This window comes from Lissotriton vulgaris, chromosome 6 (genome assembly GCF_964263255.1).
Source record: "Lissotriton vulgaris chromosome 6, aLisVul1.2, whole genome shotgun sequence".
In the NCBI taxonomy this organism is placed as follows: Eukaryota; Metazoa; Chordata; class Amphibia; order Caudata; family Salamandridae; genus Lissotriton; species Lissotriton vulgaris.
In genome coordinates, this window is record NC_141694.1 from 1752700232 (window position 1) to 1752713675 (window position 13444).

The window sequence follows — 13444 nt, forward strand, 5'->3', positions numbered from 1 at the left end:
GACTTGAACCAACTGCATTGGTACTTTTGCAGGCAAAATATCCTATTGTTGCTTATTATTCATAACAGTCCATGAGCTCTGTCATTTGAATTTGTTCCTAGCCCATCACAGTGAGATAATCTATGATTCTTGCTCAGGGCATGAGCCAATGCTTGCATTTGGTGAGATCTTAGCCAAGGGAGAAAAAGCTGCCTAACTATAACTGCTTGGTAAGCACAAACCGAAGGCTATTGTGAACTAAGGGGCCCTAGAAATGGCTGTATGAATCCAGTGTGATCTAGTAATGGAAGTCTGAAATCCCTATTTCATGTATAGATCATTAAGCCCCCTCGGCTTATCCGCCCTTTTTTGTCTGGGAAATTATTCAATTAAACCTTCTGCCTTAAGACCTGCATCTCACCTGCTTTGCTATGGAAGAGGCGTAAATTAGCATAATGATTTATAAAATAGGTATTAGAGCGGTGTAAGATCTGTCAGCCTTGGGTGATCTTCCCCACACGTTTTGCCTGCCACCGCCTCTTTTTGCTGAGTCTGGACTCTGAGCACTTTACCACTGCTGACCAGTGCTAGAGTGTATGTGCTTCTCCCCTTAAACATGGTGACATTGGTTTATCCACATTTGTGATATTTAAATTACCTGCACATCCCTAGTAGAGTGCACTACCTCTTCTCCTTTAAACATGTCTCAGGTCTGCCACTGCAGAGCCTGCATAGGTAGTTTTACTGCCACATCTACTTGGCATTTAAAAGCCCTTGACAGGCCTTAAACACCCCTTTAAGTACACCTAAGTTACCCCTAAAATAGGCAGTAGATAGCCAATAGGGCAGGGTGCGGTGTAACTAAAAGATAGGCCATAAACTGGTAAGTTTTGCATGTCCTGGTACAGAAAACTTCTACATTCATTTTTCACTGCAGTGAGGCCAACTCCTCTGATAGGTTAACATTGGGAATTCCTTATTCCACAATTAAGTTGTAATTCCTGATTGAGAAGGAGTAGACTTGTCATGTTTCATATCATTGGAATGGTAATGATAAATCCTCTTAGCCGGAAAAGCTGGATTTAACATTACTATTAGAAATGGCACTTTTAGAAAATTCATAAGTATACAAAACAGTGACAAATGAAAGGCTTGAATTAATCTCCACCACTGGCAATTACTCAGGCCGGATCCCAATCCATTAATATTTTGCACACCATGCCACCTCAGTTTGGACCCAGCTATAAGCAAAACAGTCTTGACCCAGTTCCGATCAGAAAAGTCCAGCTCAAACTGCCAAGTCATGTCCTCCCTAAACCAAAACTCAATCAACCCAGGAAAGGTTTTTCCCTAGTTATGGCCTCATCATCCAGGTACAGCTTGGTTCCAGGGAGGACCTGGTTTAGAAGCTCAGGATGGACTGTTCCTGTGGGGAGCAGGGTCAAGGCTGATTTGCATATGGCTGGTTCCAAGCTGGAATGGCGTGGTGAGAAAAAAAGCAATGGATTAAGGCACAGATCTCTGACAGGGTGTTTGACATTGTTTAGTATTCCATTCATTAATTGTACTTTTTTGCACTTTTAGAAAGTTGGCATTTCTCTACTCTTAAAGCTCTGTGTGCCTTTAGCCTGTCTCCCATACATGTCTGGGGTGGGAGATAGATTGACTTTGTGCATTTCCTCTCGATAGCCACACACAAAGTAAGGGTAGGTGTATCGGAGTGCCCATCTGCATCCTCATGGCACATCCCGGGGAGGATGGGAAGGGGGAGATGACACTTACACCTGAATGGGCAGTGTCCTGTCCCCACACAAAAGACTGATTACCCCCCTGTAGTGAGTCTGGTGACAGGGTAAGGAAGAAATGACCTCTTTGAAGTCATCCCCACTGATAAACAATGAACTTCTTCTGCACAATCTCTTTGTTGGATAAGAACTTTTGTATTTCATCTGTCACCAACTGGACACCGTTGTTTATCAACAATGTGCACAGAAGGCCCTCTCTGAAGAGAAGTCATCAAGACATTTCCCAACTGTGCACAAATCAACATTAATGAAACAGTAATTTGTGGGCACCTCAAGAACATGTTAATAAGTACTATGAAATATTGCTGACATCCACCATTGCTCAAAGTTCCTATGATATCTAAGGCAACATTCTCTCGTGGGGCAGATTTACAAGCCCCTTGCGCCACTTTTTGCACCACTTTTAACATGGGAAAAGTGAAGCAAAAGTGGCGCAAGGAGCTTGTAAATCTGTCCCTTAGTTTATACAACTTGCCCTGGCCACCAGAAATACATTCCCAACCTTTCATTTGTTTTGAAAATTCCAAAAGACCCTTCATGAGCACTATCAATTAAAATGGAACTCTTTCTAACTTTCATTCACTTGGAACCCCTGAAAATTAAGCCAGCACCCCCTTTTCAGAGAGTTCATCCTTGACATTCAATATTTCTTACACTCTATGTTATACACATTTTTGCTTTTCTATCCTGACTTGATTAACCAAATATATTTTTAGTAGTACATTTCCCCTATCATATTTCTCCATTTTTTCTCATTAAAGATTGTGTGAACTTTTCTGTATATTTTCACCTCCACTTTGCATCAGGTAGAAAGAAAATCAGTTATGCAATTGTTATTGAGGTATTATTACTTCAAAATCAAATGTATGTAGTGCCATGACCCAATTGCTGATTCTCGTGAACACTTCTGTTAGGGGTTTGTGATCAGTCTTGATTTCAAACACACTTCACCTCAGAACCATTTAAAATATTTTTACTGCCCAGTACATCGGTAAAACTTTTCTTTTCTGCGAAAAAAAATTCCCAATTCAAACTTCTTGAAATTAACAATATAGTTTTCTCTGAGTCTCCTGCACCTTTTGTCAGAACTGCTTCTAAATCGTTCATACTGGTGTCAATGAGAATTGTCACCTTGATATTAGGGCCAATATGCTGAAATCTTTGTGATCCAGCAAATCTCTTCTTAATGCTCGAAAACTCCTCATCACCCTTTGTTGACCTGCCCTCTGTCCCTTTTTCTTTTAGTAAAGTTTTTATAATTATTGTCCTATAAGGGGCATAAGAGGCAGTGGCACGTGGGTTGGAAAATAAAAGCTGCTATCAAGAGTATGTTGATTTAAAAAAAACGGATGTAAAAGGATTCCTACAGGTACTCGAGTGAGGCCAATATGGATTGAAGGCAATGGGGCACATTCAAATTTTTCATATTTGACTCTCTACACCCAGGAGGGCCGGGGGAGTGTTGGGGCCACCCAGGAATACAGACACACTCTCTCTAGCCTACACCACCTTCCCTAGTACTTCTCTGTTTCGTTATCCTGAGAGTCAAGTGCTAAAAAGGGTAATCTGTTCTCATGGGCCCCCTGGACAGCAGTGGCAAAAGACCCAAGTTGTTACAATTGGGTGCCTCTGTCTGCCCTGGGACCTTCCGACTCAGTTTCCTAACAATAAGGAAAAGAGTACCAAGATTTTAAAAATGCATGTTGCATGAAGAGTTTAAGATACTATAATTACAGACACCTGCATACAAATGCATACTTAAGATGGAGATAGAGATACAGCAGATGATGAATAAAGTGAGATTTGTACATTTATCAAGACAAGGAAAGCTACAAAACAGATGGACATTGCAGTTCTCATCTGCAATCAAATTCTATGGTTTTCTGATCTTGTTGTTTTTCTAAGAAAAGAAATAGCAAAGGGACAAAATAAATGATGTATTGCCTTTGTGCTGCAGCAAGTGAAACCTTTTCTTGCAGCTGCAATCAAAGCACTGGAGCATAACATTGAATTAAACTCTAACAATATAAAACAATGACAAACTGACCACAGCCACGTCTATGGTCACCAAAAGGTAGACTGAGCAGTCACTGCAACAAAACTTCTTTACCTCTTTTTTATCTCTTTTTTGCTAGGTTGTATGAAATCAAATTAACCTTTAAAATGTCAACTACATTAAAGTAGAGTTAAAATTGTTGGGGCAACAATGTCTTATCCTTCATTATTATTTATCACAATTCAAATAATGTTTATTAGTACCCTTAACGTTCCCATCCCCGAACGCTTCAAACCCTGAAATACTTCGCCATGGTACCCTTGTATAAAACCTAAAATTGAAAAGGTCCTATCTACCCCTTAATGCTACAAATCCCTAAAACCTACCATCACCTTACTACCCTTTAACACTACCCTTCTTTGAATCCTAAAAACCCCTTATTAGTTCCAGTCCTTCCCCACCTCACTGTCAATGCTCCTCTCTATTGTAGCAGGAGGATGCCCTCTTACCCTGCTCCCAGAATATTTAGATTTGCCCTAAAAGGCGCAACATTTCTTGATTTGTTTTACAGCCACAACTTGTTTTTCATTCTATTGTTTCAGTAGACTAAACATTTGACATCTTTTTTTCAGCCTACTTTTTATACACAATATTTCTACTGCTAAATGTTTGATATACCTCATGTTTATGCTTTGGTCACCGAATGAGGTATGCATGATGGACTTGGCTCTACAATAGTCAGGAATGGGAATTATGTTTGTGACTCTGTGCCACATGGCGCCTTGCATTGGTCTTTGAAATACTGGGCAATACTCAGTTTCTTCCTTTGCAAAGGAGAATGTCCTGATATAAATAGACTTCTGTCCATGATCAGATTCATCAATAACCTCACACCATCGAAATAGTAGCTTGCTTGTCCTACAGTCAAACAAGTAATATCTAGAGGGCATCAAGGGCATGCTAGAGCTGAAGTGGGTCTTACTTAACCTTCTACACATGAAGATCCAGGACCGTGAGCAATCACATTACTATACATAGAGAAGTTGCAAGAGGACTATGCAAAGTCATCAAAGTGTCAGTGAACCTTTTATTTAAAGATCCATATGCGAAAGTCCTGATCCTCAGAGGATCATTTTGACATTTTGTAGAGTGCCATGTGATATGACCCCTTTTAGTTAGTTAGAGTGCTGAATCTGTTGAAAAGAAAATTGAGTTTGGTTGTTCAAGGTGAGGCATTAGATTCAGACTAGTGAGATCAATTGTAGGCAAATTAGAAATGTTCAGTTTTGAATTATTTTCTGAAACACACATAAATTGTGGCAGCTTCCAGATTTGGGTTAAAGACATTCCACAGCCTAGAGCCATGGACTTCCAAGGATCTGCTACCATGTTTCTGCCATTTGAAGCTCTGTTCGGTCATGCGGTAGGCAGTTAGTGAACAAGGATTCCTTGTAAAATCATAGTCATGGCCATAAAACATAAGCATTCCGGACTTCTACAAACTCCAGTAGACTTTGTGGACAATGCAGTGCAACCCAAGCTTGATGTTCATATCTAGTAGGAGCAAAAGGAATGAAGGTTCATGCATTTTCTGGCTGCTAGGTGTTACAACCTTTGGAGCCTCTGAAAGACTTTGTATTTATGGCATTAGAGTAGTATTGGAGTGCATTGGTCAGTGCTCTTCTAAATTCCACTTCGTAATCAGTCTGAAAAAGCGGCTAGACATTTTGGATGATGATGATTTCATGCTGGCCACTTTAACCACTACATTGACTTAGAAAGATTTCAGTGCCAAATTAGGTCAGTATCCTTTCCTTTTATCAGAGGTTGCTCTTTTTAATCCAATGGAACCCACGGTGCGGATATGAGGTGGTGTTGATATGGTTATTTGGGTTTTTTCTATGCAAAACTTAACTTAGACATCATCAACATAATTAGTAAAATCAGCTGAGATTGTGTACAAGATTGAGCATAATATCGACTATGCAAAGTATTCCCAATAATTAAGAAGATTAAACTTAGAAAAATAAAAAGAGACAATCCAGTTACATAATAAGAACACTAGGATTGCTTATCTAAAGATATAACTCATCAGTGCATGGACCAAGTAGCAATTTTCTATCCTTCAATTTAGGTACCTTCAAGACCAGACTGCGTATTTGTTCCTCGATGACTACTCTTATTTCCTTATCTCCTATGCCATCCTCACTGACCAAGCAGGGGCTTTGGTGCTCCTCTCACGTGGACACACATAAAATGCATGATAACCTTAGGTTCACCACAATAGTGTTCTCACCTTGAAAGCTAATTAGGAGTCATGAAGCAGTGTAACAATATATATCACCCTGCAGACAATGAAACCTGATTTAACATGGAGGAGCAGTAGAGTTTGATCTTACATTAATTTGGCGTGAGCCCTGGTGCTCGTCACTAGTGCAAGGTAGCGCTCATTCTCATAATGAGGGATGTCATCACAGTACATGGCCTCACCGCATGCTTGCTTTGCAGCTGAGAGGTGCATCAGGGGCCGTCCCACCATATCTTCAGGGGGTTGTCCTGCAGGTACCTCCTAAAACAAAAGACACACAATTGATGGATTGAATGCAGAACAAATCAAAACATTCCAGAAGTCGTCAGTGATGGTGTCTCTGGTGTCAAATTTAATCATCAAATATAGAGCATATAAAGTGTTTTACTTATTTTTTAAATGCCTTTGAATCTCCTAAATACACTGTATGTCTCATGTCCTACAGTTTGAATTACAATTAGACAGTACTTGAGGTTGAGGTGACACAATGCCCAGTGAGGCATTTTTGATCAATGTGCTATGTCTGAGATCAGTGACTGAAAGGCATGCATGCATGTATGAATGTATAATTAAAGAGTATAACTCTAGCTGTAAAGGAACTGGAGAACCTATTGAAAGAAAAGACAACCATCATATCTTTCTCTCACCTTTGTTGGATTATGATCTTGGATCGGACTCTGCATTTAATGACTTGGAATCCTACAGGGCATATTGAGTTCTCTCTGAGCTTTTAGATGCAGCTTCTGACCTCATTCAATCATCTTGGCCTCCAGGAATTACAGGAGCTTACGAGTCAGCTTGGATACTTCATCGTAGCTGGTCCCTGGAAAGGTACCTTGAAGCCAATGTCAAAGCCGTACTCAATTTCCTAGCTTCATTGACTTCTCAGGGGAAATCTTTCCAAGCTGTTAAAGATTATACGTCTGCAATTTCTGCCAGTCACAAACAGGTTGTCATTCAAGCAGTTACAGAACATCCTATGGTGTGTAGATTATTGAAAGGTATGTGCTCTGCTAATTATCCAAAACTATGTTATTCATCTCTTTGGGATAGTAATTTGGTTTTGCCATTGCTTCAGCATTTGGTAGATAAGGATTCCCTTTCTTTGAAGGTGCTGTCGGTGAAGCTAACAATGTTCCTCTGTTTCTTTTTATTCCGGTGGGTATCAGATGTTAGAGCTCCCGAGAGTTCTGCAATGCAATACTCACCAGGGGGTGCTTTTATTTCCATTATAAAAACTCGACCAATGCCGTTGGAGTATCCTTATTTCACTACACATCCAAAATCAATACTGGGCAGAGGTCTGGCCCGGGAGCAGGGTTCAATTCCCCGCCTCGGCGGGTATTGGGCTCAAAATTCCACGGACCTGATAATTCTCTGTAAATAGCGGTTTTCCCGCTCGCTTTCCGAGGCTTTGAAGGGTCGACGTCCATTAAGGAGTGTGGAAACACCCCAGGACATCAGCACCAGCCTCGGCAAGCTTTTTTTCTTTTTTGTAGGAGGAGGGTCTTGGGGGGGCGGGGTTCAAAAGTGCCTCGGAGTTACTTCTCGGCAAAAAGCTTCAAAGCCCCGCCCACTCCTCACACAGTGAGATTGTTCTTCGAGTTGGCAGGTATGGATGTCACTGTGTCAATACTGAAAACTTTGGCAAGCATTCCGATGGAGGAGTTATGGCCTCGAAGATAGATTGGGCTGTAGCAATGTTTGAGGAGAGCCTAAAATCTGCTAATTGGTCAAGGGTTTCTTCTTTTAGAATGTTTTATTATAAGCCAGTGGCTCATGCTTAATTTCTTTATTGGCTCTGAACAGACATACTAGAGCCTGCTGTCTTGCAAAAAATATAGATTTTCCTCACTGTCTAGCAAAGGAACTTTCTGATTTTACTAAGGACATGGAGGACAATATTATCCCTCCTCTATTTGTACTGTTGCTTTATATACATGAAATGATACTGCAGAGGGTTACATTGCTTGTATATTATCCCATAATTTCTCTTTTAAACACTGCAATGTTTCTTTAATTACAGTGTTCATTATAGGCCCTTCATAAAGAAATTAGAGTTGATCCAGACGTACAAACTACACGATGTACGGCTGTGGCCGTGCAGGAGGATACCTTGATGGACGACTCGAGTGAACTGGTCATTTTTTAGTTAGGATTCTTATTACTGTTCATATCTTTTCATTCTCTGCATGGACTTTAGTAGGTCTTTGCGTCAATAAAAGATGTCAATTGCAGGCAAGAAGCACCTGATTGGTGTATTTATTACCCTCCTGTTTTCAACAGCATAGTATGGTTAATGTAGTGTTCTGGCTCTGCTGGCAAAATAAATGAAGATTAAAGATGGCACAATATTTGCCTCCTTGTTTTTAATAAAATCTGTGCTAGACAGCTAGGAAATTCTACAGTTTTAAATATATTTTTATTTAGATGACCAGAACAAATACTTCGGTACATGGGTTGACTTGTATGTGTATTGGGTGAGTAAGAGAGACCTTGTAATAACAATTCTGCCACTTACAACATGGCTTCCTGTACAATGACCTTTGAGAAATAATATTTCCACAAACACTTTATATTTTATCATGTAATAATGACTACGTTTGCCCACCTGAAACAACTGCAAGCTGGATGGCAAATCCTTATGGAATAGTTCAGTGGCACTTCTGTGCTGAGCGGGAATCAAATCAACAAAGTTACTCTAAAAAACGTAGATAAAAAGAAATCAGTAACATATTTTTTCCACCATTAATTGGCCCAGCTTTCTATATTTTAAGTGCACGAATCTGCACGGCCTAATCACAAAGACCCCTTTCTGGTATTCCTACTCAATCAATAAAATAGGCTCAGTGAGGTTGTCTGTGGTTATTGGCTAAATTGACTGAACAGTGTATTTCAGTTCTTAATCCTTTCAAAAATAGTTTCAAATCGACAAGCTGTCAATGCAACCATATCAAAGCATTCTGAAACTATTTTAATACATTGCCCTCATTAACCTTTGTGAACCTTAACGGCTATGAAAGTGTGAGCTAGAAAAGCAATAAACCCAGCACTGTGCCCAATCCAACTGTACATGCATGACACTTTTCCCATGCACCCCAAAAACGTTGCTAACACATTTACTGTTTCTTGTGGTAGGTGTTGGCTGCAGTTTATTCACTTCACAGGCATGACATATTTGCATCATCACTTTTATGCATTACAGTTCTTCAGTCATAAATCAAATGACAGGGCCCTTTAACCCACGTCACAGGGGTCATAAATAATTTTAACTAGCTCATAAAATCATCAACGTGACAAGTCAATAATCATTCGATTTACCAGGTCATAAATTACTGGAGTCAAGCTATCCTGGCTGATGACGGCTGATAGCAGAAACCAGTCCTAGGATGCTTGATTCCGGTCCAGGGAAGACATGGCTTGGCAGTTCGGGCTGGACTGTTCCCATGAGGCACAGGGTCAAGACTGATTTGCATATAGCCATGTCTGAACTGGGGTGGAGTAGTGAGCAAAATAACAATGGATTAAAACCAGATCTGTGACTGGGGGGTGAATGTTTTGCCAATGTGCAACCTTCGGTACATCACCTTGTGTGTTTTGCTGTTCGCCCTATGTGGGAAGGGTATGCCCAGACGTGGGTCCCGTGCTCACTACGCCACTGGAGTCAAGCTATACTGGCTGATGACGGCTAAAAGACAGAAACCGGTCCTAGGATGCTTGATTCCAGTCCAGGGATCTCATGGCTTGGCAGTTCGGGCTGAACTGTTACCATGAGGCACAGGGTCAAGACTGATTTGCATATGGCCATGTCTGAACTGGGGTGGCGTGGTGAGCAAAATAATGATGGATTAAACCCAGATCTGTGACTGGGGGTGAATGTTTTGCCAATGTGCAACATTCCGTCCATCACCTTGAGTGTTTTGCATAAATCACTTTTGACAGTCTCGCAAACCTTGGGCCAGGTCCTAACTCACAACGGCTGACAAGCCATAAATCAATTTTGACAACTCACAATCACGTTCTGTTATCTGCTTGCCATTCTTGTGCCCTCTTAGTATGTCCAGGCCTGTATACCTGCTCTTTTATGGGGTCATAAAGTTCCCTGTTGGTTTTACGCTGATTGCGCGGGGGGCTAGACTCCTACTTGGAGTTAGGCCTCAACTCACTACCTTGTTTGTCCATCTCGTGCCCTGTCATTCAGGGGGTCTGGGCTGCGAGTGCAGTCTCTGCTAATGCCCACCTTTCGGCCTAATCACCCTGCCTTAAGGAATCCCCAGGCAAATGGCCTGCTGGCGTGCCTCCTTAACCGACAAATGCCCCCCTTCTTGACTGCTAAGCTGTAAGGGAGTCTTTTGTCTCCCGGCAGCTCCCCTCTTCCTTGCTGTGGATCTTGTTTTTAGGAGCAGCCTGCCATTACCAGGGTTGCCCATAGGTTGGCCCAGAAAACTTTCAACCCTTCTTCTGACAGATGCACTCCATCCAGGGCGTAGAGCTCTGGGCACCTGGGCTTTATCAAGCCATTCCTGATGCTCTCCAACCCCTTGGTCCTTCTAAATCGACTGACTGCAATGTTCAGCTTCCTCCTCACCATGCCAACCTGTTCTCATCTCATCCCAGTGCGTCCCCACCACCTGATGCATGTAGCTTCCGTCCGGCTTGTTTGCCTGTGTCTGCTGTGCGACAACCACATCTGCATCCGGTTGATATGTGTGTGGCCAACCACCGAGACTAACCTCTGGCAGGTCCCTGTTAAGGCAACGAGTAGAGTGTCAGCTTGACAGGGTATCCTGTCTGTTCCCCCCTCCTTTTTTTTTTTAGATGAGCTGTGGCCTCACATATGTCTTAAATGAGCTGGAGCGCACCTGCCCACTGCTTGATTCCGGTTTCAATCATCCCATGGTGCCGCTGTTGTAGCCGCCCCTATCCTAAAGGAGTATGATCCAAAAGATGCAGGTGGGAGCCCTGCCTTATGCAGAGTTTTCCGCATGACCGCTGTGACTTGGAACCTTCTCAGCAAGTCACAATTTCCACTGTGGACCGTTTTACCTTGAAAGTGAAAAGACAGCACACCAGGCAATATCTGGGGTCTTCTATTCATTCTAGCTGTATCCAGGCCCCCTTGCCCACCTGGTCTGTCTTAGACGCTCTCAACAGTATATCTACCCTTGCTATACCTGTCTTGACATCGGCTGCCTGCGGACATTAGGCGCCCAGTTCCGTCTTTGATGGGGCCACGAGTTCGCTGACCCTGAATGCCCCAAAAAATGCAGTGGCAAAAGCTGCTCTAAATAGCGTTACCTCAAATGTTTCCCTTGCCACCTCCTCCAGTGTGTCTATAAGCTGAGTCAGTTTCCTGAATTCTATGGGCCGCCGTGTGTCCAGTTTCCTCCCTTACAGGCGCTTCCACCCTTTTCATGGCTGCCCTGATGTAGTGGGAAGTTGTGGGGTCCTGCTCTGCGTGTATCTATGAAAAGTGTGCCACTGCTGACAAGTGGGCTTGTGTCCATGACTTGGACTTTTGCTCCATGTATGCCCTTTGAATGAAGTGTTCCACTGCCCTGGCTGTGTCACCAGGATCCCCCAGTGATGACAAGAGCCCTCCCCCACTCACATTACTGTTGCTATGTAATTCCTGTAGCCGTTTGCCACATTAGGGGCTGAGCGCATGCTGTACTAGTATGCACAGGTCTGTTGTGCCAGTACCCACTGGTCCTCTGGAAAAAATGTAATCTTCTGCTCTCTCTCTGGTGCTAGCTTACTGAACTTGTCCATTTTCCCACGGGAGAGTGCATCTGTGGTTGAGTTCTCCACCCCGGGAATGTGATGTGCCTTCATCTCTAGATTTTCCTTGAGCTGCAATTTAGCCATGCATTGCATTAGTCTCTGTATGTCAGGACACCTAGCAGTACTATTATTGATAGCCTGGGCTACCCCATGATTGTCTGACCAGAGAGTCAACTTCATGTCCCTTAGGCTTTCCTTCCAGACAAACAGGGCCACTACTCTGGGGAAAATTTCAAGGCACTTAGGGCCAGATGCAGGTAAATAACATTTACCGATTCTAAAATACCGAATTTTATCAATTCAGTATTTTAGAAAGGGTAAATGGTATGTAGGTATTCATTCGGTAATTTTTACAGAATCTTTAAAATTCGGTAAATACCGATTAGGTATTTAGCCGAATCGGTATTCCCCATTCATTCCTATGGGCCTGAGGCCCATCAGAATGAATGGGGAATACCGATTCGGTAAATACCGAATCGGTATTAGGGGGAAGACCTACAAGGGTGGCAGGGTGTCACATTGACAACCTGTTGCACCCCTGAATAGTGCATGGGTGCACATGTGGCACACATACATGCCCTAAGGCTATGCATGTCTGCCACATGGCACTGTTAAAAAAGCACAAAATTGCTTTTTTAACGGTTTTCGTTATTTACCCCCAACTTGTAGTTGGTGGTAAATAACGAATCCTTACAGGTGAAAAGCACTGACTTTAGTGCTTCCTACATTTCAGATTCGGTAATTTACCGAATCGGTATTTAAGAATTCAGTAATTTACCGATCCCTTAAATTACCGATTCGGTAAATTACCGAATCTGAAATGTAGCCACCTACATCTCAAATGCCTAATACCGGTCAGTAACGGCTGAAATTCGCTAATTTCGGCCGTTACCCACCGGTATTAAGTTTCCTACATCTGGCCCTTAATGTTTTTGATGGTTTCCAACTCCTGTCACCTCTTGGGCCGTAATCTGGCACACCACTCCCTTACTAGTATAGCCCCTTACCCTAGGGTGCCGGCTGCATCTGTGACCAGGGCTATCTGTTTGGCTGTTACTCAACCTTCTCCCCATATGAGGAGTCTTTCAAAATTTGCCAGGAATGAATCCTACATGAGCCGGGTCTGGTGGCTCAGTGGACTAAAGCAGCCACTTCAGGGGCCTATGTTCGACCTCATGGTCACATGTTCAAAATCCCGGCGGGTCCACCCAGACTTTCATCCATTTGAGGTCGACAAAATGAGTACCATTGAGTTGGGTAACAATAAACATCTGTTATTAAGCGCCAGGACACTTTCGGGTAATTGTGCACTTTACAAATACACCTGTTATGTTATGTTATGTCCCTCTTACACTTGCCCCAGTCTAGCATGGTGGTGTTTCTCTCTAAGACCAGCCGTTAGCTGTGCTAGGCGCCTGGCAAAGACCCGTCATGCAGGAATAACTCTTACCGCAAAATTAGGTTTGCCGGTCAGCCTTTTCAGCTCACTAAGTGTCACCTTCTACCTGCCGCAATTTGTCCTTATCCCTTCTCTGATCGCTATCACCTTGCCGTCCAGTCGCCTGGACGTCC

General features: G+C 42.7%; 1 protein-coding gene across 2 annotated transcripts in view; it reads right to left on the reverse strand.

The window, feature by feature from the left end:
- Positions 1–13444, reverse strand: part of LOC147709418 (xanthine dehydrogenase/oxidase-like) — a 379031-nt gene that overhangs the window by 138573 nt on the left and 227014 nt on the right. Inside the window, exons 16-17 of one of the 2 annotated variants that reach the window (XM_086927988.1) lie at positions 8700–8759; positions 6180–6349 (exon numbers count right to left, since the gene is read on the reverse strand). In XM_086927988.1, coding sequence (XP_086784114.1) covers positions 6180–6349; positions 8700–8759 — 230 coding nt within the window. Of the gene's footprint in view, positions 1–6179; positions 6350–8699; positions 8790–13444 lie in introns of both variants that reach the window. The other variant, XM_086927987.1, reaches the window with a different exon arrangement.